The 23811-nt window shown below is 33.8% G+C and overlaps 1 protein-coding gene across 5 annotated transcripts in view; it reads left to right on the top strand.

Moving 5' to 3' along the window:
* LOC125055604 overlaps positions 1–23511 on the top strand; it is an 84038-nt gene extending 60527 nt beyond the window's left edge. For 3 of the 5 annotated variants that reach the window (XM_047658063.1, XM_047658064.1, XM_047658065.1), the window contains exons 2-6: positions 14504–14632; positions 15211–15903; positions 17551–17649; positions 18226–18591; positions 21910–23511. In XM_047658063.1, coding sequence (XP_047514019.1) covers positions 14504–14632; positions 15211–15903; positions 17551–17649; positions 18226–18591; positions 21910–22299 — 1677 coding nt within the window. In that variant the 3' untranslated portion in view covers positions 22300–23511. Of the gene's footprint in view, positions 1–14503; positions 14633–15210; positions 15904–17550; positions 17650–18225; positions 18723–19313; positions 19343–21909 lie in introns of all 5 variants that reach the window. The other 2 variants (XR_007117928.1, XR_007117927.1) reach the window with 2 other exon arrangements.
* Positions 23512–23811: the final 300 nt, after the last annotated feature.

The following is a 23811-nucleotide window of genomic DNA, read 5'->3' as shown; positions in this document are numbered from 1 at the left end:
CGTAATTAAATCCCCGTCCCGCATCGTAACGTTTTACAAAAGGACAAAATTCGTTACGTAATACTTGAACGCTCCCTAATAACAATTCCCTGGTAGCAAATTCGTGTACCATTAGCAGATGAACAATTTCGTTTTCGTTATTTATCAATACCGGATACTACGAAACTCGTCGTTCTGTTATTTTTCTAAACAAAAACAAATCGTATTGCTGTTGACGTTATTTCTTGCTATTTTGGTTCATGATAGTGAAAGCGCGATACGCTTCATTGAATCCAGTAGAAATGATTACTTTATAAGGTTTGATAAGAGCACAGATATAAATTATTATTTCTATATAAGATAAACTAACTTTCTTGTTGTTATTATATATGAGGAGGATATTTTGGGTATTAACTTTGGGGATAGTTAAATTAAAAAGAAATTATAGTTGATATATAATTATTAAATCTGTGAATAAACTTTAAACGATACTTTTGTATTTTTTTTAAATACCTTCATTTGTACTTAACGATCCCATCGTTCGATTTTCAAAATAAAATCCGGTTTTTGCGTAAACTTGTAACGAAGAAATGCTTTCACTAATTTATTTGAAATTCTTGTCAAACAAGATTTCTAAGTGACGGTTTCTCTATAACTTATGTTCTATTTGTGTAAAAGCGTCACAGAGTCACCTGTCTATATACGCGTAAAAACGATTGAAAACTTGTTTTCTTTCTTTGGACTCTAGTTTTCATAGCTGGTTCCTAACGGCCGTTTTTTAAGTTAGTTGTAAGATGAATTTAGTAGATAAACTTATTGAAATGGTATATATTTTTAAACTTGAAGCTAACTTGTATTGCTCAGAAATAATCTTGAGAACCGATATTAATAGGCGTTTTTTAGGCAAGCAACCTTATGTGTCTTCGAACCTGATCAATTCCGATTTTGTAATCCAAATTTCGGATTTATTCATAAAAACCATGTGTTTTGTACAATACTATTAATTAAATAATAAGAGCAGTGTTAGCCTAGTGGCTTCAGCGTGCGACTCTCTTCCCTAATCGTCAGTAAATAATAAAGTCTACGGCGTGTGACAGGCACAGAAGGCTGATCCTCTAGTTAACATATATACCCTATATAAGAGTCTCAGTAAGAGTGCACTTTTTAAAATTGTAATATTTTTGTTTTCATGCAAGTGGCAACTCTGAAATTTGACAGCTGGCACCTCTGTTTATTCCGATTATTAAAAATGGAGCGCTTTTTGAAAGAACAACTCGTTATAATTGTGAAAACTCATTACAAAAATGGGGAAATTTACGCTGAAACCGCTCGCAAACTTCAGCCGAGAAAGTGCACCTAATGTGTCAACCATTCGAAGAGTGGTCAAAAAATTTGATGAAACTGGGTCAATTATGTATGATAAGAATCCTTTGTGTCATCGTACCGGTCGGTCTCTTGAAAACATTGCTGCTGTAAACGAGGGTGTCGCCGAATACCCGAAAACATCAATTCGACGCAGAAAATTTTGACTAAAGACCTCCACCTTCATGCGTACTACATTCAGTTAGCTCAGGAGCTCAAACCAGCAGACCAAGGAAAGCACCGGCAAATTGTTCAATGAGTAATGGAGCAAAGTGAAGTTGATGCCAATTTTTCGAAAAAAAGTCATTTTCTCCGATGAACAGAACACATTATCTCACGAAATTCTGATGTCAACTGGCCACCAAAATCGGGCGATTTAATGCCTTGCGATTTTTTCTTTGGGATTTTGTGAAATCTCGAGTTTATGCGAATAAACCCGAAACCATTCCTGAGCTCCAATCGGAAATCCAACGCGTCATCGGTGAGATACAGCCACATCTCTGTGCAAAAGTCATGGAAAATTTCATGAAAAGTGTAATGGCCTGTCATCGGAGCCGTGGAGGTCATTTGCCGGATATTTTATTCCATACTTAATCGGAACATGTCTTCTTTACAATACAGTAAAAATATCACAACTCTGTCATAAAATACTTGTCTTTATTTAAAAATGAAAAAGTGCACTCTTACTGAGGCACACTTACTGAGACACCCTTTACTATAAACATATACTTAAAACATATACTTTAGTTTAGCACTTTAAAACTCTGTATAAAAGTAATTTGTTAAGTAAGTTTGGGACTAAAATCTCATCTATACCATTAACTAAATCGGAATATGAGTATTCAAGCACATAAGTATCACACATGTAACATTGTGTACCGTATTGACTACGAGGATTCTAAAGAACTACTTATGCGCATATAAATGAAGTGCTTGTGAAATTATCGATAGACGTGAATAAACTCGTGGTATTTAAGATTTATTCCAGTCATTAACGAGTAAAACAATGTATTTTCTTACCATTAATTACTTACGACAATTTTTAAGGCTTTTGTATTTAAATCAAACTTAAAATAACTTTTTTCATAGATAAAAAGTACACTTATGAACGTCAACAGAAAATATGTTTAATTGAAATTTACATTTACTACCAGTTCGCAAGTCAAGGGCGTAGAGCGGGCAAGAAACTCCGCCACTCTTTTTAATTGCCAAGTTTTGAGTTATACAAATTGTTTGAACTGGAGCAATTCAATCCCAAATATTAGAATCATTTAAATAATCGTCAAATTTATAAAAAGCTTCATTTATTATTTATCGCTACTCAGAATAGAGTTATGTAGGTATCGCAAGAGTTATGTCCTGCAGAGGGTATCTATACTAATCCTCACTCGGTCGGTCTTTAGCACCAGACGTCAGACGCCAGGTCTGTATACAAAAGCCACTAATTGACTTAGTTAAGGTCCTTTGTCCTTTGGCAGAGAACAAAAGCCACTAATTAATCATACGTAATAGCTTTGAACATACCAGAATTATTAAATACAGAACATACGAGTACAATGATTTACATAATGTGATCTTTAGTTTCGGAAAACTCTAGAGGGCGTACAACCCGAGGACATAATAATATAGAAATTTTGAAGTTTTAAATGACGTAAGCCTCTGAGAATATTAATGCAATAATTTCTTTTCACATTGAGGTAGTAAACGGTAAAATTACCTTTGCAACGGTAACTTCATTAACGTCATTATAATAGTGGCGTTATAAAAAGTATTTGATGTAACATAAATTGTGTTAATGTTGCTTTATTGTGTCAGCTGACTCCACTAAAGCATCTAGCTTATGTTTGTTGACTAACGCCCGAACCCAATAATCGATCCACAATCTCAGATTGAAAACAATCTGTGATCAGACTGTGACAGTCGATCGATCTCCTATCTGCATCCCAATAACCATAGACAAAGACAATCCATTTTTGCGACGGATAAAATGCTCTTTGTTGTTCTATTTTACCGATCTTTCACTCACATTTGATAATCAATGTAAACCGTACAAATATCATTAAAATATACATGTGTATGTTTAAAACATAACAAACAGTTTTTTAATTATTTAAAAACTGGGGTCAGTTAAAATCTGTCAAAATAATTAACTGTTGAAATCGAGCATTCGTCAACTGTCAATCGTCAAAGGTCTATCCACAGACACCGATACGACCTCCCATGGATAGCTTGTATCGACAGATGGGTGTTACAATCCGTCGATTGGTTTTTGGCACACTTATTACAACATTTGGATTAAGATTACTATCTCAGATGTTATTGGGTTCGGGCGTAAGGTGAACGACAGTCAATGTCAAATTGTATCCAAATTTGTGTATCTAGGCTTATTTTCAAGGCCTGGGTCGCGAGTCTCATTATTCCAGCGTAGAATTTTCAAACGGTAGCGCGACATTCTTCGCTTGGGGGTAGACTGTCGTAGGGTAGTCAAAGCCCACAAAGCAACCCCTCTTTATGCATACATAAATGTTTGCCAATATAGTTCTGATACTATATATTATTATTTTATATTTTGTGTGTATGACATCGTTCCATTTGTAAATTAATTATGTACATGGACACAAGCGATATGAAGGTTCACAATCATGCTAAATATTGTGTTTTATTCAGTTAAACAATAGCGGCAAACATTTCTAGTTATTAATATAGTTCATACATAGGTAACGAAAAAGTGGAATATATGTTCCAGTTTTAATATCTTAACAAAAAGTTCGTAGGTACAAATAAAATATTTAGCTATAGCAATATACACAAAGATTGATGGATGTAATTTTATCACGAGATTATATAGCACTTTTTGTGATACTTTTTTGTGACTACACGGTCGAATGTAATTTCTACGTTTCCTAATTTTTTTGTTGGTAACGACGTGTATGACTCATATTTCAATGTGTGCGAAAAAATCTACACAGGTAACATAACTCAATTGTACACCAAGCGATATCTATATATCTGCTTGTCTCAAAACATTGGCAAATAGGTCTGATGAGTCAATAATTCGGACGTAGAACCTCAATGTTCCTGGCTTTGCCGAATTTAAAGGGTAAGGTACGTTTGCAAAGTTGCATTAATCTTGATAAAAACACTCCTTGTTGATAACTACGATTCTTATAAGCAAAAAGTCTAAATAAGGATATTATCAAGGAGAGATACGCTTTATTAAATACATTTTTACATTGATACTCATAGCGCAGTGTCATTGTTTGGGAACACTTAAAACGCGTCCGTTGACCTATTTCTAACCCTTATTTCCATACGGGTGATATCGTTATCAATAAGCTTGTGTCATCGACAAAACAGCAAGATCTCTCAGAGTCAGATATAGTATATTTCTTGCCGAATTCAACTTATAGCTTGGTTTAGCCCACAGATTTGCGAATACTTTTTCAGATCCTGTGGGGTGGTTTTTCTTAAAAGGATTATCAAGAAAATCACCTGCATCATGAGCACACCCCACATATACTCTCTCTCGTACATACCCCTCACTTTAAATGTTTTTTTTTTCGTTTATGTTTGAACCTTTTTATTATATATTATATTATGTATAGCAGTGTTTGGCTATATCTTTAGTATAATTGCTTTTTTGTTATATATTATAATTTATGTTTGCTGTAGGATTACGAAATACATAAATAAACGAAATAGTAATGATCCGTGATAAACTACAAATGATAACGTTGACAAGTATTAGCTAATAGTAGTTTATATTAGAGAGTTGAATTAAGCTAGCTTAATTGAGTATAGTTTTAAGATTTTTGTGCTCATAAAAGACATAAGGAACGTATTAAAAAATTTGGTAATAACTTGTCTATTGATACAAAGTTGAATGAGTGACTCTTATGGCGATAATTGAAAAGCTTAACCTAATGAACTCAAAGGCCGTAATATGGTTGGTAGTAAACGCTTTGTCTGCGCACTTTTTTAAAGAATTACTGATTCCAAGTGAAGATGTATTATTCAAAAATCAGTGGCCATTAGCATTGAGCACAAAAAAAAAATCCTTTTTCCGGTAAAAATTGGTGTTCTTCTCTCATCAAGTAATTTAACTCTTTGGGATATCCTAAATATACTTTCACTTATAATAGGCGCCGGAGTGTCGCAAATCCACCATCCGCAAATATATTGGCGAAAGTTTCAGGGTCAGTTGAGGTCAAGGACCAGTTTGTAAACGTTTCGCAATCGAAGAGAGTTGTATCTGGCAATTAGCGCCTATGTTTTTTCTCTAATTGAAGTGTATGGCCAGTCCAAATAACTTCTTTCATTGGGAATTCACAGAACACGAAACAATGAATTTGAGTTATTGAATATATTTTTTATTAGTTATTAGCAAAGGCCTGTATTTCTTAATATAATATCGCTTTAAATATACACATTACGTAAATAAAAATTATTTATTCATGTAGGTAACACAATGTACACTTATGAACGTCAAAAAAAGAAATATATGTACGTTAAATGCTTCTAATTTTACTGCCAGTTCTCAAATCAAGGGTGTAGAACGGAAGAGAAGAACTGGCAATAAACTCTCCACCACTTTTTAATCGCTACCTATAACGTAAATGACAGATGAAAGAATGTACATGTGACAGTACTTCATGTTTGAGTACCTACTTTTTTTTTACTGTACCAAACTCTCTTACGTTGTGCCTATAGGGGGAGCTATATACCATCGTCTCATGATCACCTTTTGGTGATGATTGCGCAATAGCTAAGCTTATCTCACTTTCCAAGAGACATCTAAACCTAAATGGTTTCCTTGTTAAATATATGTTTTTAGTTATGAAATATACAAGAAACTACTAAGAAAACCTCTGATTTTTAAATAAACAAAATTAGTTTTTGAGATTGGTCTTGTTTATAATATAAGCGAATGTGTGAATCTCTTTCATTTATAATTAGAATTTAATTTTCGCAGCGCTTTCTAATTTCTTTTGATTCTTGTGTGTTAATTTAGTTTTATATTACAGTGAAATTTACTCCAAATTACCTAAAATTTTATTTTTAATAAATTGTTTTATTACTTTCAACCTCATAAAGCATATTGAGTAACAGTTTTTTTTCTTTCAAAATTTTACACAAAATTCTCTCTCCGCTATCTGTAAGTAAATATATACAACTATGTATATATGATAGATTTGTATGCGGTTTTTATGAATATACTGATTAGAGGCGAATCTCATTCGTATTGATTTCTTTATCTTATAAATTTACTTTTGGAGAAAAATATATAAAATTCTGCGTGAATTTAAATTGTCTTACGAAATGGATCATGTCTGAGCTATTGGTTTTTTTTGTCCAAAGATTAGGCACCATTAGTCAGAGGATATTTTGTAATGTTCCGCCTTATTGTCTGCGTATAATTGGTTTATCCTTGTGCCTATTCGTAATATTAAATGTTTGTGTTCATTTAATGATACGGTAATTTCAGTTGTGCGTGGACGTACGCGTCGCAAGTGTTATAATGATTGTAGTAATTTTGATTTGCGTCACGAATATCGTATTGGTCTTACCGGATTGCAATAGCATGCCAAATGTATTTGAAATTAAGCTTAATATCGATGTGTTAAGGTTTATTTTTCAATGTACTAGAAGTCGTGTTTATAGTTCTCATGGTTCACGCCTGGGAAGTAGCGTATGTAAAAAAAATTGATTTGGTAACAACGTGACAACATTTTGATATGGTAGGGAAAAGTCATTTCAAAGACCCTAAGTCAAATTGGTTTGACTTTTTTCTTTATTCCTTCAAGAAGCGTACCATTTCTTAAAAAGCCGGCAACGTACTCGCGAGCCCTCTGACATTGAGAGTGTCCATGGGCAGCGGTATCACTTTACATCGGACGAGCCTCCGGCCCGTTTGCCCCCTGTTCTATCAAAAAAAGTCAATAGTAAATGATAAATAAAACGATTCCTGCGCATATGACGACTCTTGAGACCCACTCAGCCGGGGAGCCTAAAGGAGTGTTGTTTCCAACTCTGACTTGCTCATAAGATAAATAACATTACTATAAACATTATTATGAAAATAGCGTGCCCAAATAAAAATGATTAAAGTTATCATTCTAGTGCCAGATTGATATATGTATTAATTGAATTATAGCCGATGAAGAGATCCTTGGACCTTATGAACTAGGAGGTAGGTCGGTCAGTACAGTTCTTTGATGCCTTTTAACCCAAAATATTTATATTTCATATCGACTATTATCTCATAGATATTAAATAAGCGGAACCTATTAATGTTTGCAAGTAATTGAATTGCATTAAATATATATGTGCAGTGGCGTAACAATAGGGTGGCAGTGCTGGCAAAATGCCACGAGCCCCCGACCCAAGAGGACCCCTCAAGAGATATTCTATGGATGAATGTGAAGTCTCCAATACGCATTGGGCTAGCGCGGGGACGACAAACCATTCCCTCTCGCTTAGAGAGGAGTCTTATGGCCATTAGTGGGACATATACAACGTGTAATTGAGTACTCTGAAAATCTCGAAGTTTATTAAAATTAAACTGAGTACAACGTGACGATTTTTCTGATAGGGTCCCATTAAAAGAATTTTCTACGGACCCCGGATGGTAAAGCCACTGTATATGTGTGCAATAATTGAGTTTATTATAGAGTTCGCGTTCTTAAGTGTCAACCCTTTGACACCCAACACTATTCACCTCGTATCGTCTTACCAATGTCATTCAATAGTCAATACGAGTCATAGATAGGATACCTTGATACCAGCGTATAGCGAATAGAAAATCTCTTTAGGGGTAAAACCAGTGGCGCCACAAATTAATAATCTCATGGGAAAGTGGGTCAGCCTTCTGTAACTGACATAAATCGATTTTTGTGTTTCATGCCTCCTCGCGATGTTTTCCTTCACAGTGAGCGACTGTTAAATGCATATATAGAAACATACATCTATTAGTGTACAGCCGTGATTCGAACACATGATCGAGAGGCGCACGTTCATGCCACTAGGCAAACGCTGGTCCTATCTTTATCTATACTTTCATAAATTTATTATGGCTTAAACAAATGCAAAGGCAAAATTTATGACAAATTGTACAAATCTAAAGAGCTAAAGACTGCATTGGTCTACGATTATAAGACAAATATCAAAGCTTTTATAAAATCCGACGTTATTTTAGCGTCCGCAGACGAGTGATCTAACTAACAAATATTATATTAAAATCTTATAAAAAAATAAATATATTCTGGAAGCAAAAATAAAAAGTGTCTTCTTTGCGAGCTTGTCATTTATTTTAAACAGTAAATTTGAATAAGTATGTGCCACATTTGCGATGCAAAGGTATCCATAAAAAACAAATATTTAGTCAACGTTTTATAATAAGAATGTTTTTATTAAAAAAAATTACTACAAAAACCTTTAAAACATTAAACCTCTTTCAAGCTAGATAAATATTCATTTTTAAAAAACAATTTAAGTGTATTTACTATGGAGTAACAAACATAATGATTAGATTTTCATTATTCCTTAAAATCAAATCTTACTTCCGGTCAAATCACCGCTACCGCTTATGACTACGTCTTTATTGTCTATGCCTCACTCTTGAATGGAGCCTCGTTCTCAATACCCAATACCTTTCCTTTTGCGTCTTTTCGCACTTATCTATGTATTTGTGTCATTGATGTTATCACGTATATTGAGATGACACATGTCCTTAAAATATTGATAAAATAAAGATCTTTGTTTTCGTCCATATTATCAGTATGTTCTTATCAATTACTCATACATTGCCAAATTTGTTTAATAGTCATCAAAATAATGGTTTTAAATTATTGAATTGTTCATGTATTCACACTTTTAAATTTGGAAGACACATCTCATAGACAAAGAAGAGGTCTTTGATTTCACAATAAACTAAATACTTACCTGCTTGCAATAGTACTCTAGAGTCGTTAGTTAAATTGTCTCTAAGGGACCCTTAAGTAAATATACATCTGTATAACGGTGCATCCTGCTACAAAATTAATCTTCTTTTAGCTTCCGTTTGGATCTTTGATAATCAAAATCAAAACACTTCAAATATTCCCTCACGTCCGATTTGTATATATTAAAATGAGCCGTAATTTTTAAGGTTCTTTCAAGTCAAAGCATTTCTTATCTAGTCAAAGTTTTTAGATTTAAAAATCGAACACATTACATCAGGTGTTCGATGCATATTCTAGAATGCTATTTACCATAAATGTCGTTCGCGAAGCATATCTAAATGGACATTACGAAAGTATCATTAGCCATTTGGAATTTCTACGTGCGTTTACGTGTTGCGTCTCAGTGAAAAACAATTGACGGTAGTTCCGTTTTGTTATGTGATTGTGGGCCTTAATGTGTTGCTGCAGAGTGTGTAACTATTACATTAGAGAGTTTAACATTGTAGCAAGGAAATGTTTGCATTACAAACATATTAGACTCATGTTTCCCCTGTTGTTAGCACTAGTAGGAAGAGAAAATATTTTTGTATGTTTAAAACGAATTTACTATTAGACCGATTTTAAAATATCACACACTTCTACAATGCTTCATTATACAGTAACATCTGAATCAGCCATACATGGTGTTTTAGTATGATTTCCAAATATTCATTGAAGACGTCAAGCTATCTACAAATATTCCATTTCGGTATTTGCTTGTAAAGACTTGCTTGACTTCCTTTAACTCGGTTTAAAATCACCCCTTAGAGTCTATCTACTAATTCTACATTATATTTACGCGTGCTAAATGTAGGATTAATTATTAATTTTTAGTTATGGTAAAACATATCTTAAATCAAAGGAACAAAGTTTCTATTACAATTCAAGACAATGTTTTTGTTTAGCTTGATTTTTTATCTTCTGACACCACACACCATATGAACAGTTTGAATCTATGACGGTAATTGTAGTTTCGTGACGTCATAAGGAAAAGTGAAACTAATCAAAACGCGTTGGCATAATAATGGTGTGTCACTTTGATTCCATTGTGTTATTACAATATTAGATTAATATATAAAGGTTTGCCGAATACATAATTACGTACAATAATTAATATTAAATTATAAAAATATTAATAATAAAATAACCTCTATTTCTTCCACAAATTTTCATAACAATAGTTTTTTTTATGCAGTATTAATCGTGACAAACATATTTTTTTTATAATATAGATTAATAAATTTTTAACTATTTCTTTAGGTAGCTGTAGCTATAGTGTTATCTGGGTTGGGCTTTTATCACATTATTTCACAACCAAAAATATAAAAAAACACTTGAAAACAAAGCCTATTATCAGATGTGACAAGGTTGTTATCAGTACTTGATACCTGCGACATTTTGTTTTGACTATCAATGATAAAAATGGAATTCGCATTTTAGCATATGCATATGCCTGAAATACCCTCTTAATATAATCAACACTTTATACATTAAATTCTGTATGGCAAGATCAATCAATTTAAATATAGAAAACGAAAACTACAAATTTCTAAAAAGTATTTAATAACAATATTTCTTATTTCTATTTATTAGTCTTGTCCATGAAAAATAAATGTATTTATATAATAAATTTTTAAGGATATTTTGGAAGTTGTTAATATGTTCTTGCAACAAACATAAATAATTTGTGAGTATTTATCTGAAAAATTAAAATACTTTTTGGTTGGTAGTGGTCGGATTTGCAAAGCCAGACGGAGAATAAACGGTGGAACGAAAATGTTTCTTACGCACACTGTCTTATCGATGAGAGATATATAAAATAAAAAATAAAATATGTTTATTATGGAACATAAGATACACGTATCACTTATTCCACGTCATTAAATTTAAATTTGTAGGCATCCCTACTCATCGGCAAAGAAGACAGAGGGTGTAGGCCGAGAGAAAAAGCCGGCGTAAAAAACTCTCGGTATATGGTTGAGTGGTAGAGGAAAGGTGTAGATCTTGATAATGCCTACAAAAAGGGTTTACGTCTAACTATTACATTACATAAAACAAGTCAAACTCAAAAACTTATGCACTAGAATGTGTTGCACTAGAATTTGTATCACTGAGCGGAGCGTTGGCAACCTTTTATAAATAAATAAATTCCTATGGTAGGTTTCGGTATATAATTTTTCAAGGTTTACCAGTCACGTCAAATTTTTAATTGACGGCTCATTGGTCTAGTGGTTAGTACGCCTGACTGCGAATCCATGGGTCCCGGGTTCGATCCCCGGCTGAGACAAACATCGATGTGATGAGCATTTGGTGTTGTGCTTAGGTCTTGGGTGTTTAAATATGTATTTATATGTCTATCTATCTATAATATGTATGTATATCCGTTGCCTAGTACCCATAACACAAGCTTTACCAGCTTAGCATGGGACTAGGTCAATTGGTGTGAATTGTCCAATAAATAAAAAAAAGCCAAACCAAGCTAGGGCGGAACGCTAGTTATTAATACTAGTATTAACGGTTTGTCTTTAACATTATAAAACCAGTGAAATACAGTATAATATAGCTGACAGTAACGCCATTGCTCCGATATACATTTTATGCACTTAGTGAATTAGAGAAACAATTATCTTGGCAGTTGTAACGCAAAAGTCATTTCTTCACTCAATTAACACTAATGTATCCTGTTGAATACAAAAATAAGTTTTTAAGTAAAGCTATTAAACATAATCACGGAGTAAGATATTTCGTATGATTACTTCATAAATGATTGTAGCTAATAACAGAGTGATTTAGAATTGAAAGCGAAACGGCAATTTAGAATTAACATAATCGTATGGATTTAGCTAGACTAGAAACTTTCGTTACATATTTTACTGGAACAACCCCCCAAGCTCCTAAGTCGTTAATAATTGCGCAATACCATAGAGAATAAACGATTGTAAAAATTTTGTTGATAAAGTAATTATTAATAATAATAAAAGTCCGTTTAATTTCCAATTATTATTAAAGTAGAATATACAGCTTAGATTTGTTATACACATTTTTTTCTAGTTATCTTAATATCCTAGCTTCTTTCAGTACCGTTGATCGGAACCTCTTCACGGGTAAATGCCTCCTCCAGCTTTTTCCAAATATCTCTGTCTATTTCTTCTATCCACCTTTTTTGGAGTGCCCTCTTTTTCTTCTTCCCCTAGGTCGTTTCCATGTAGTTGTCTATATAATTAATCTACGTCGAATTTTGTGTTCTTCGGTATTTTGAAGTCATTTAAAATTAGTTAAGTCACGTCTTCACGATTCGTAAGGGCCTTTTCAAAATGGATACCACGTTAATGATTTCCATTAACTCTGCTAATTTGTGCTGCTCTCGTACTTAACTACGAGCTAAATCGACGTTCAACAGCAATTACAATTGAAAACACAAACGTCAATCGAATCACGACTTGTTTCATCAATCGTTTAAACGATTTCAATTGAAAAATAGGAGTCAATTTACGGTAATAAGAAACGCGGTCAGTTTAATGTATACAGTGAAGTTATTAGAAAATGTGGTTTTTGAATTTGGAATACATTAAACATTATTGAATGATATAGAATTTGGAATACATTGTTTTCTTTTCTTTTTGTCTTAATGTATATCTCTGTCAATTAGGTAATTTTTGTTCTATGGTCGCATGGTGACAGATAATTGGAGGATTGATCGATAAAAAGTATTTTGTGCTATGCCAGTTAAATTGTTATGGAAACAGTGACATAACAAGCGTATTCCTATACAAATTTTATTGTGTTAGTCATGTCTACTGGTTAATTATTTTATATCAGGGGGCCGTCTACTAATGTAGTCTATGAGCAATGTTCGAACTTTATTTATTTATCAATAAGGAAACATGACAGACACATCATAAATACAAGTTATAATTATAGAATTGTCCTTGAATTCCTTGACAGATAAGTCTTTTTTTATATGAGTAAGACAACTAAAATAAAGATTTAAAAGGCGATTGAAAGCAGAATGGGGGAACGAAAACATATAAATTGAAAAAGTGTTAGATATTACCTATTCTATGAATTGGTTGTTAAAGTAATCAAATAGTTAACTTTATAATGTTCTATAGAGTTTAACAAACATTCTTCAAGTACCCGAAATATTTAGAAGCATCAGATCGAAACTGGAAGATTTCTGCAGTTATATAGTGAAATGCGTCACTGCAATAAAGGCGTATAAGAGGCGATACGATGGGCCCCCTATTCTAAATCTAGAATAGGAATACATATTAGGAAATTTCTTAATATGTATTTTTGTACAAAATGTATAAAATGTACAAAGTGTATAAAATTATGCCACTTAAATTAAAGCTATAATAATTTTATGTTGTTTACGATGAAATTTCCACAAGCATACAGTAAATAAAATATATATGTTATAATCGCTGATAAGTGATACTGACTGATCAAACATACTGTGTCCACTTTTAGTTTAAAGAATACGAATATTTTGACAATGTCGTTTCTGGGTTATTGAAACATATTGATCACAGAATGACGCATAAAGTGAATTTGATAGCTTGAGCCGGTGTTTGGTTTTCCCAAGTAAATCCTCTTTGTACTGGTAATTGTATACTCTGAAACAAATGACAGAAGTTTTTATGGAAAAGGTATGAATCATTATAGTGAGGCGAATTCACCTCTGAGTATTAGTTTATGGTGATCTTACACTATTGGGTAGACACTAAGCGAGACTTAGCGCTAAGTATGACTTCCATAAGTCAAAATCTAATGTCTATGACACACGGCCTTGGTATCTTACCCTAAGCTTTTACCTAATGAGGACTTTGAAGTACGAGTACGCAATATGACCTGGTTAGGATGACTGTTTATTATATGTAATTAATTGTTATATATTGTATTTCCGCACTCCTCTACTGCTTCATTTAAGAATAAGTTAAAACTCTTATTATCTTAAGCTTTGTGTCGTCCCTGTTTTTTTTTTTGTAGCTGCTAGTTTAGTGTCAAATTTTGCTGTCATGTTTGGTCTTGTCTTACTTTGTATTGTATTTTTTATTAGTGAAACTTTTTTCGAGGATATGTCCAATATGTCTATTTATTTTATGTTTACATTTATTTTTATTTTTTCTATATAGTGATGTATCTGTTTAGTTTCCAATAAATAAATAAATAAATTTCAGACGGGCGGTGCGGACAGCGCAAGCGGCGGGTCTGGCGGCTCGGGCATGGAGTGCATGCAGTTGCGCTCACCGCCTGGACCCTTCCACTACCTCATCTCGGAGCAAGTTAAATCCCTCGTCGCACTACAGGTTGGTCCATATTACACTGCATATGAATTACGCTATACCATAAATATTATAATAAGTAGTAAATTAATCATCCCTCATCCCTGTGGTCGTTGGTTCTATCCCAGCTGTGCACAGTTGGCTAATTGCTTATTAGAATACGAAACAGATACAAACATCCAGTATGAGGCCCAGACCTAAAAGCGGTTGGAGCTCCATTGGTTTTTTAGTAGTTTAAATTTAATGAGATGCTAACAATCTTTTTTATTGTTAGTATTGTACGAGGTGGTAGTGCCACCCCGATATTAACCAAGTTCATATAAGACAAATCTAGAGACGTAGTTTAATGCATACAAGAATCCGGTTTATTGTAACCATAATGTTATCAGATGTTGCAATCAAATCTTGACATAAACATCATTGTTTTCAGTGTCGTGTCTGTCCAGGTAATACATATTTTTATAGAAATAATTGTTTCACGTATGCACGGACGCAAACAATCTCTCTATGCACAGAAAAGCAACATATTTCCATCAACGTTTACACTATACAGTATATATTTATTTATTTCATTATTTTGACGTTTAACTTAAAATTTCCAGGAACTCCAGAATGAGGTCGGCGCTCTGCTCGAATTCCGCGACCTCGTCATCGAGACGTTTCCCAACTTACGCTCGAAAATGGCGCCCTCTACGCCGGCCAGTGGCACCCGGCGAGATTGGGAACCTGGCGTCCGAGTACGACGCAAACTTGCGGCTGGCAGCAGTGATTCAACCCGCGCCAAACCCCAACCGTCCGTGCAGGACTCCGGCTTCAGCACCGAGACCTCGTGTAGCAAAGACGCCCATTCTTCAGCTTCAGCGCCATCCGCATCGCGCTCTCGCCCCGTCGAAGACGAATTGTGGGCGCTGCTTGACGTCATCCAACGCAAGGGATCACGCCTGCGAGATGAGGCGGAGTTACTTAGAGGGGAACTCGATGAGAGGCAGTCGGACACGGCGGAAGAGTCGTTTGCCCGCCACTTGTCACATGGATGTGCGGATGCAGATGTTGTGAGACTGAGGAGTGAGAGAGATGCACTGTTGGCTCGCGCCGCTCAGCTCGAAGCATTAGCGGCGACCAGTCCTCCTCCAGTACTTGCCACACCGTTAGGAAGACTGGACACCACGTTAGGGACTCCACCTAGACCACCTAGAGTCTCTATCACGGATAAAAAGAAGTTCACGGCGATTCTCCAAGAGAGTAATCCTGTCGAACTGAGAAGACAACTACTTTACTCTATCGCTCAGAATCAGGTGAGAGATGGGTTTTTATCGTTGGTATTTTTAAATTGATGCTGTTTCATTTGTTACGAGAGTAATAGTGAGTGAATTTTAAATGACATTATGTAACTAGTGTACATTATTATCAATGACCAAGTCAACGTAATAGACGCAATTACATAGATTCATGATGACATGTCGAAATTTCATATAGTGATTATGTATGTGATCAGTGTTTGCATTGCGTTTTCTAATATGAATTACAAGTTGCAGTAGAAACTTTCTCTTGTGACACGAAAATTTCATATAATTCATTTGTTTCTATAATTCCCATAGAAATTTACGCAACGTAAAAAAAAGGTGTAACAATTGTCAACGACCGCTCCTAATTTCATTTCTAGTGAGGTAACAGTACGTGCGGGTGATAGGGCTGTTATGCATTAACACAAATCTTTGTTTATTTTGATATTTATATATTTATTGCTCACTTAAGCTTATCAAACACGATAATTAGGTTTCTTTGTCTCGACTTTATCATTTTTATATTCGTGTCTAATCTGACTCAAACTGTCATTGAAGTGATATTAATATACCATATCTTCGCACAGAGTCAAAACACATTTACTTAAAACTGGAAAAAGTATAATCTATTTTTACTGATGTCTCTGACCAAATTCTCGAACGAATTTTTGGGGCTTTTGTGTTACGATGCTGGGCGGGGATTGCATTATGCGTTATTGTTAATATTATTTTCGACTTTCCAGTACTTTACACCACATAATGGTAACTTTTAGGTATAAAGAGTCACGAAACGTTTTAGTATTGTGTACAGAAGAACGTTACGGTGCGTTACATTTTCCATAATCTCCAACAATTACTTGAACGCTCCCTGATCTAGATAAAGTTGATTCTCTTTTACCGGAAAAAACTGCTCTCTTATTTAATCACTACATTGTTAACACTTAGACGTATGACATGTATAAAGTGTGACATTTGACACCTTGCAAGGAGCCAGCCCTGGTCCGTTTTGCTAACGAGGTGGCAATGACGTAATCTGCTTTCGGCAAAATTATGCGGAACAGTGGAATTAATGGACCGCGGTGGGACTTAGTCAAGCATCACCATTAGCACGATGTACACAACGTGCTTCGAATCACTATTAATGACTGCCTAGTGTCATAAATTCGGTTGTCTTTGGAGCGGTTTTATAGTAACACTATTCGCGATATCTACAGACCACTGTCTGAGCTATTGGCGTCACTTGTATTTCTGATACAAAATGATTAATTACTTACTTCTAATTCTAAGAGTATCTAGTCTCGAGTCTCTATATTTGTAATATCTTTAGTTGCCGATGTAGGATGTCGGTTAAATTTTTTAAGTATGGCAACTTGGATTTTTAAAGTTCGTAGTAGTTATGCTCGCAATTTTTTACTATATATTATACAGACATCCTAACACTTTATGACTTTTGACATCTATCAAAGCTTATAAACCCATTAAGCCAAGTAATAGGTACATTAGTACTCGTACACATTGCGTGAACCATATATATTGTATATCTTTTTTACTATTCAAATATATTTTCGAAATATGTTACCCTAAAGTAGGTTTTTACTAATTAAAGTAAATTAATATGAATTATTTTGGTGTCTAATTTATACTTTGGTGATATTTCAGGTGTACAGTGAGCAGCTAAAGCGAGCGGCCGAACAGCGTTCGTTGCTATTGGAAAAGCTCGATAGAGCCACTGAGCATAACGAAGATTTGAAATTTAGGGTAAGAAAATATATTTAAAACTCAGAAAATGTGGAATTCAAATTGTATCTATGCGTTTTAAGGCATTATCACAAATCTACAATTTTCGTTGGTACGTTGGAATCACATGGGGTTCCCAAACATACTGTTTTTTATTGTGGATTTTAATTGTAGCACGAAACTATCTCTTCTATCTCCTTAAATTAGTAAAAAAAAATATATTGTATTCCAAAACACTTCTTGAATATTTATAAACAAAGGCTGTGACGTCAAACCACATTTATTAAATAATCATAACGTCATCAACGCAGGTACAATAAATGACGCGTCATTCAGTGATAAATTTATCGATAACTGGATAGGGTAAGCCACGCTCAAATTCCGATCTCTATCACTAATTATATCGATAAAAGTTTTTGTTCACTTTTACGCTTGTAATTAATTGCCGTTTCATTTTCACTTTTATCTGCTTTGACATTATCAATTCATTGGAAAACGCTGTATTAAAGGCTGTTACACAATATATAAATACAATGCATTTTGGATCTTGCAAGCTTCGGATATAAAATCCAGCTTAAACACCATTAAACATTTCAGCTTGAAGAGAAGAGTGTAGAGCTAGACAGCATGAAATCTAAACTTCAGAAGAATAGTAGCGAGAGTCTAGAACGTCGCGATCACAATAGCATGCGCGACATGGAGCCTCTGAACATGCCCGATGAGGCCAAAATTACTGAGACGCCGCGCCGCAAGCCTAGCAAGATCCCCCTCCACACCGCTCACAAGGGGGCAGCACCGCGGCCACCCCTGCCCTCGGCCCCCCCTCGGCCATCCTCGGCCCACAGCAGCCGATCGGCGAGGTCGACCACCTCAGCTCGCAGCCGGACCTCAAGGGACACATCGACGGTCAGCCGAAAGGAACACAAGTCCGCCGTTCCCGTCCGACGGACGCCGGACAACAAGGTTCGGCAATTCTGGAACAACTGGTTCCCCTTCACCGATCGAAACTAACAGTGCCCTCTAGTGCTAATACCCGTGTGATTGCACCCGTGATATAACGGTAACGGTCGCCGCGACATGCCATTATGTCGATCGTAAGTTTTCTTTTCATTTTGATTTTTTTTTCTGTGCTGGAAAGGTGGTTTTGTTCGTAAATTTTCATTAAAAAAAATTAGGTGCAGGCAACCAACAAGGGTAAACAACTATGTGTAACCTTGTATTAGAATATTCATTTAATTAAAACAAAGTGTTGAAGTCCGAGATATTTTGATATTATATAATATGTATGTAGAATCATAGGAAAAAGCAAAATCACCTTTAACCACACTGATGTAGTTATAGTAGCTTCCGATCATAAGTAGAATAAAGCATGGTACTAACGAAACTAACTTTCATTCTCATACTCTCCATTGTTCTAACTTTCATGATAAGGTAAGTATGGTTTTTGTTTAAAATTTGTGTTATAATTTTATGATAAAATGTTTGTAATTAAATAATTTAAATTAATAATTTGTTCTTAAATTAATAATTTGTTTTGAAATTAATAATTTGTTCTTAAATTAATAATTTGTTTTGAAGTTAATAATTTGTTCTGAAGTTAATAATTTGTTCTCAAATTAATAATTTGTTCTGAAATGATAATTTAAATGTTTTTGAAAATATTATTTAATTTATTTTATTTGCAGTGTCTTCCTCTGTGCAACAGCTTTAAGTGGTATGGGTCTAGTACATTGTTTTTTAATATTTTATGCATATACTTTGCTTGCTTGACACCCTTGCTTTTTGTTTAACTAACCATTTTTACAGTATGTAACGAAAACCTTTTTCAGTACAATTTACTTCTAATTCTGGAGCCTCGAATCCATCTCTTTCTGTCAAATTGTTTTTACGTTGTGATGAAAAGAGACAGTAAATTTGTTAAAGGGTGCAATTAGACCCATATGTTTTCTATTATTTCTCCCTAAAATTGTAGGGTAATTAATAATTGTAGGGGGAAAAAGCGATAATTATACACTAATACTGGATAAATTCTATTGGTTTTTAATACATACTGTGTGAATAATGAAATAATTTATAAAAATATTTAACCTTGCATTTTAACCAATTTTTTATGTACTTTTTATTACACTTTATATATTACATGTATTCAGTACATTATTTAACGTATAAATTTGTTTGCACTTAAATATCACCTCATTTCACTATGCTTATACGTAGTTTTATAATTATATATTTAATTATATTGACATAGTGGCATATCGGCTACTAACCACGTCACTTCAAACACTTGGCTGATGCACTGTTGGACAAAAATATTACATTTCTTCATAATTTGATTTTTAAATAAAGTACTCATTTCCCCGTAAAATTCTAAGAAGATTAATGTCCGTACTCTATAACTCAATAATGAAGTTCATAAAGCAGTTTTGGCCTATTGGTGTCAGCGTGTGACTTTCATATCTGAGGTCGTAGGTTCAACCCCTAGCCCCAATGGACTTTTTTCTATGTATACTCACTCGTAAGGAAGAAAAACCGGCATGGCTTAGACCCAAAAAGTCGACGGCGTGTGTAAGGCACGGAAGGCCATCACTTGCCTATTAGAAAAAACAAATGATCACGAAAGAGATACAGAAATCTGAGGCCCAGACTTAAAGGATGTAGCGCTACTGTTTTTTTTTTTTTAATTTGGAATTAGAAAAGTTCAATATCGTCAATGTTGTATTGGTCTTGGATTTATACACAGATATTATAATTGGAAACGGCGAAGATATTCGTCAAGTTAGCTCAACTCAGCATAGATGGCGCAATTTGCATAAGAAATGAATATTTTTATGTCATAAAATAATAGTGTTTATCAATCTCTTAAATACATATTCTAATTCGTATCTCAAGCGACAATCTTGCCTTGAGCGCTGTCAAAAATGTCAAACTACACACAGAAATAAAAGGGTTTTGACAGCTCTAGATTTAAGTTTGATTGACATTCTTATATGTGCATTAATTATGTACCTTTGCAATTTTTTTTAAAGAAATTGGGTTTCTGTCAATTATTGAGAGTTACAGAGTACGGGCACAGGATGGTGAGAATTTAAAACATTGCAAGACGAAACGTTGCGTTTAATTGTGATTTGTCAAACAGACGTAACGTGACGCATCATGTCGCGTTATCACCATAAAACGGAGCGCACAATCCTTTCGTGTAATTGTGATTGGTCAAGCATATTTAGGAGAGTTCTCGTCCGTTCTACGTTCTTGATTTGATAACTAGCAGTACATTTTGATGAGTTTCCTCTATAAATTATATTTTTAAGTCTAATTACAGACACGCGACACAAGCGGTTTCTTTTGACCAATTACAATCAAGTGACGTCGTTTCGTCTTTCCTTTTACATTCTCAACCAAGTAAAAATTTACTCGTTTCGTTTATATGAATAAGACCATAATATATTTGTTATATGTTGGGTTTTTACAGTGCTTTAAGTAAGTCCTTTCTACGGAATTAACCGTATATTGCGTTTATTCGTTTAAACATTATACAATATGTACCACGTCCACTAGGTAACGTAAAATGTCATTTGAGTCTTGTCACTTAACACTTACAGCTTAAAAATCGGAATTTCTCACGTTTTGCACAGATAGTTGTGTTGTATTAGTGTATTTGGAAGAGTTAACCGAGCATGTGTGTGAGTGATGTGTTTTAACATATTTGTACTATTTAAATCATGTTACATCAAAAACCGGTGAACCGATTCAATGAAATTATCCCATGGTTTTAAGGAATGTAAATTGAAATTTTAATAATACTTTGTTATTGTGTATCTGTATTATATACAGTATATTTACAAGTGATAACGAATGTGCTATTTATTATATGTTTATGAGGGTTAATATTCTGGAAATTTGTAATATTTGTATCTTGATACTTTCATATATGATATTTGACACGTATAATGAACTTTAACATAACTAATTCAAACTAACACGACTATCAAACTACTGTTAAAGGTTTTGCAAAATTTATTTATAAGGAAAATCGTTTTACTTTACTTTTTAGAAGAAATTTTAAAATTTGTTAAACCTTACATCGGAAAACTTGATTTAAAATAATCATATATACATTGTTTTAATTTGTGCACTGTCTCTATTCGTTAAAACATTAAGACCGTTTGACAGAAAGAGACAAAGCATTTTAATTGAAACAGTGCGAATAGATTATTTAATAAGACGTTTCCTAGTAATTGTTGATTTTACATACGTAATAACACTTTAATTTTCCTACAGAAGCAAGATGTGCATGTGGAAGTGAGTAGCGAGGCGGACCGCTACCGAGATTCCCTTGACGCAAAGCGGATCGAAGCTGGCACCAAATTGGTGGCCGAATATCTAGCCAGAACCGATCGCTTGGCACCTCTATTCCCCAAACTACACACGGTGAGAACACGGCCCCTACCAGAAAACCTCCTACAGGATTGCCGAATCGCCTACGAAACCCCACAGAACTTGGCACTTGAGTTATCGAAGAGCATTCTATACGATAACTCAGATTCGATCGACCTGAAAACACTGAATATCAATTCCGACGCGTCACTGTGGGACGGCAAACCTCAACAGTACTTTGAAAGTATGAATGAGAATTTAAGGGAATTCGATGATGATTCACTCGCTTCCTAAGTAAGTTAATTTATAATCTGTGGAATTTCGCCCATAGATATTAAAATGTTTATGATTTTTAAATGTTTCGAATATTAATCGTGGGCACGGGAGTGTAAGACAAAAATGCTATAATTGAACTGATTGTATTGCATTTGCATGTTTTTATGAATTTTCAGCATGTTTGTACAAACATTTCGAATTTTTCTGTATGTTTTTTAATGCGTTAGTGAATTCTCTGTATATAGTAATATCTGTGATAATTTCACATTATTGGTTTTTTGAATGTGTATGAAATTAATTTGAATTTATTCTTTAATTGCGGATGTTAATTGGTGTTAAGTAAATTGATGATACCAATATGAGATAATTTTTTCAATATAAACAGTCATTCCTAAGCCTTTGGCTAGACTGTGAAGGGTATGTTTGAACGAGGAAGGCTGTGAAATAGCGTAAATGCTATCACTATTAGAGGTCGAATAAATTATAAGTATATTCGTAAGCTGTCGCATAAGAAAAAAAATCTGTACGCCTGTAAAAAAGCTAAATTCATAAATTAAGTATAATTAAATGTTGTAGACAATTTGAATTGCTCGTCAAAAAGATTAGTGAAAAATTATTTAACATCAATTGTGCTATGAAACAGCTTACAGAATACGGTGACACGGTAGCTTCGTTATCTAGCTTAACGTCCAAACGTCCACGACTTTATAGTGGGCTATTTAAAGGCTATTTCTTTTTCTACTAAAAAATATCAAAAAAAATCAGCGGTACCTATATAGAATAATCATTTTAAAATGTTACACAATCACAGAAAATTATTTTTATTTTGTTGTTAAAAAAATTAAGAATTCCCTCATTTTTTGTATTTTATTTTATTTAATACTGTACTAGTGAAAAAGAAATAGACCTAAGCTTGTTAACACGTAGGAGACTGATTTTGTATAAAGACATGTTTACCATTAAAAAAACTCCATTAAGATATCCTAATTATTATTTTTATTGTAAATTGCTCTTTTTGTTTAATGCTGTAAGTAATATTCCATTTCTTCGACTGTATTTTATGTAAATTAAGAATTAATTTAGCAAAATTTAAGATTAAATGTACAGCTTCATGCTATGTAAATTATTAAGAAAATATATAAATTTAAGTCATTTATGATGGACTTGTGTAAAGTTGTACAGAAATCATATCATTATATACAAATTACTTAAATAAATTGTTCATATCAATTTTTGTTTTATTAGAAACTAGCGACCTTTTTCAGCTTCGCACGACTGGAAGACGCAACGTTTTAAAATATTTTAAAAAATATATCCTATGTTACTCAGGGTTAATGTAGTATTGATAGTGAATTGTTGAAATTGATCTAGTAGTTTTGATTTTATTCTTCACAAACATTCAACAATACAATCCTTTTTTTTTATAATGATGACGTTATTACATCAACGCTTCAAACAAGTAAAGTATAGTTAACATTAATACGCAGCTGTAAACGCGATTGACGCCATACCGACGCAACATTGCAACTT

This window comes from Pieris napi, chromosome 13, assembly GCF_905475465.1.
Source record: "Pieris napi chromosome 13, ilPieNapi1.2, whole genome shotgun sequence".
In the NCBI taxonomy this organism is placed as follows: domain Eukaryota; kingdom Metazoa; phylum Arthropoda; class Insecta; order Lepidoptera; family Pieridae; genus Pieris; species Pieris napi.
This window is presented reverse-complemented; position numbering and strand designations above follow the sequence as displayed.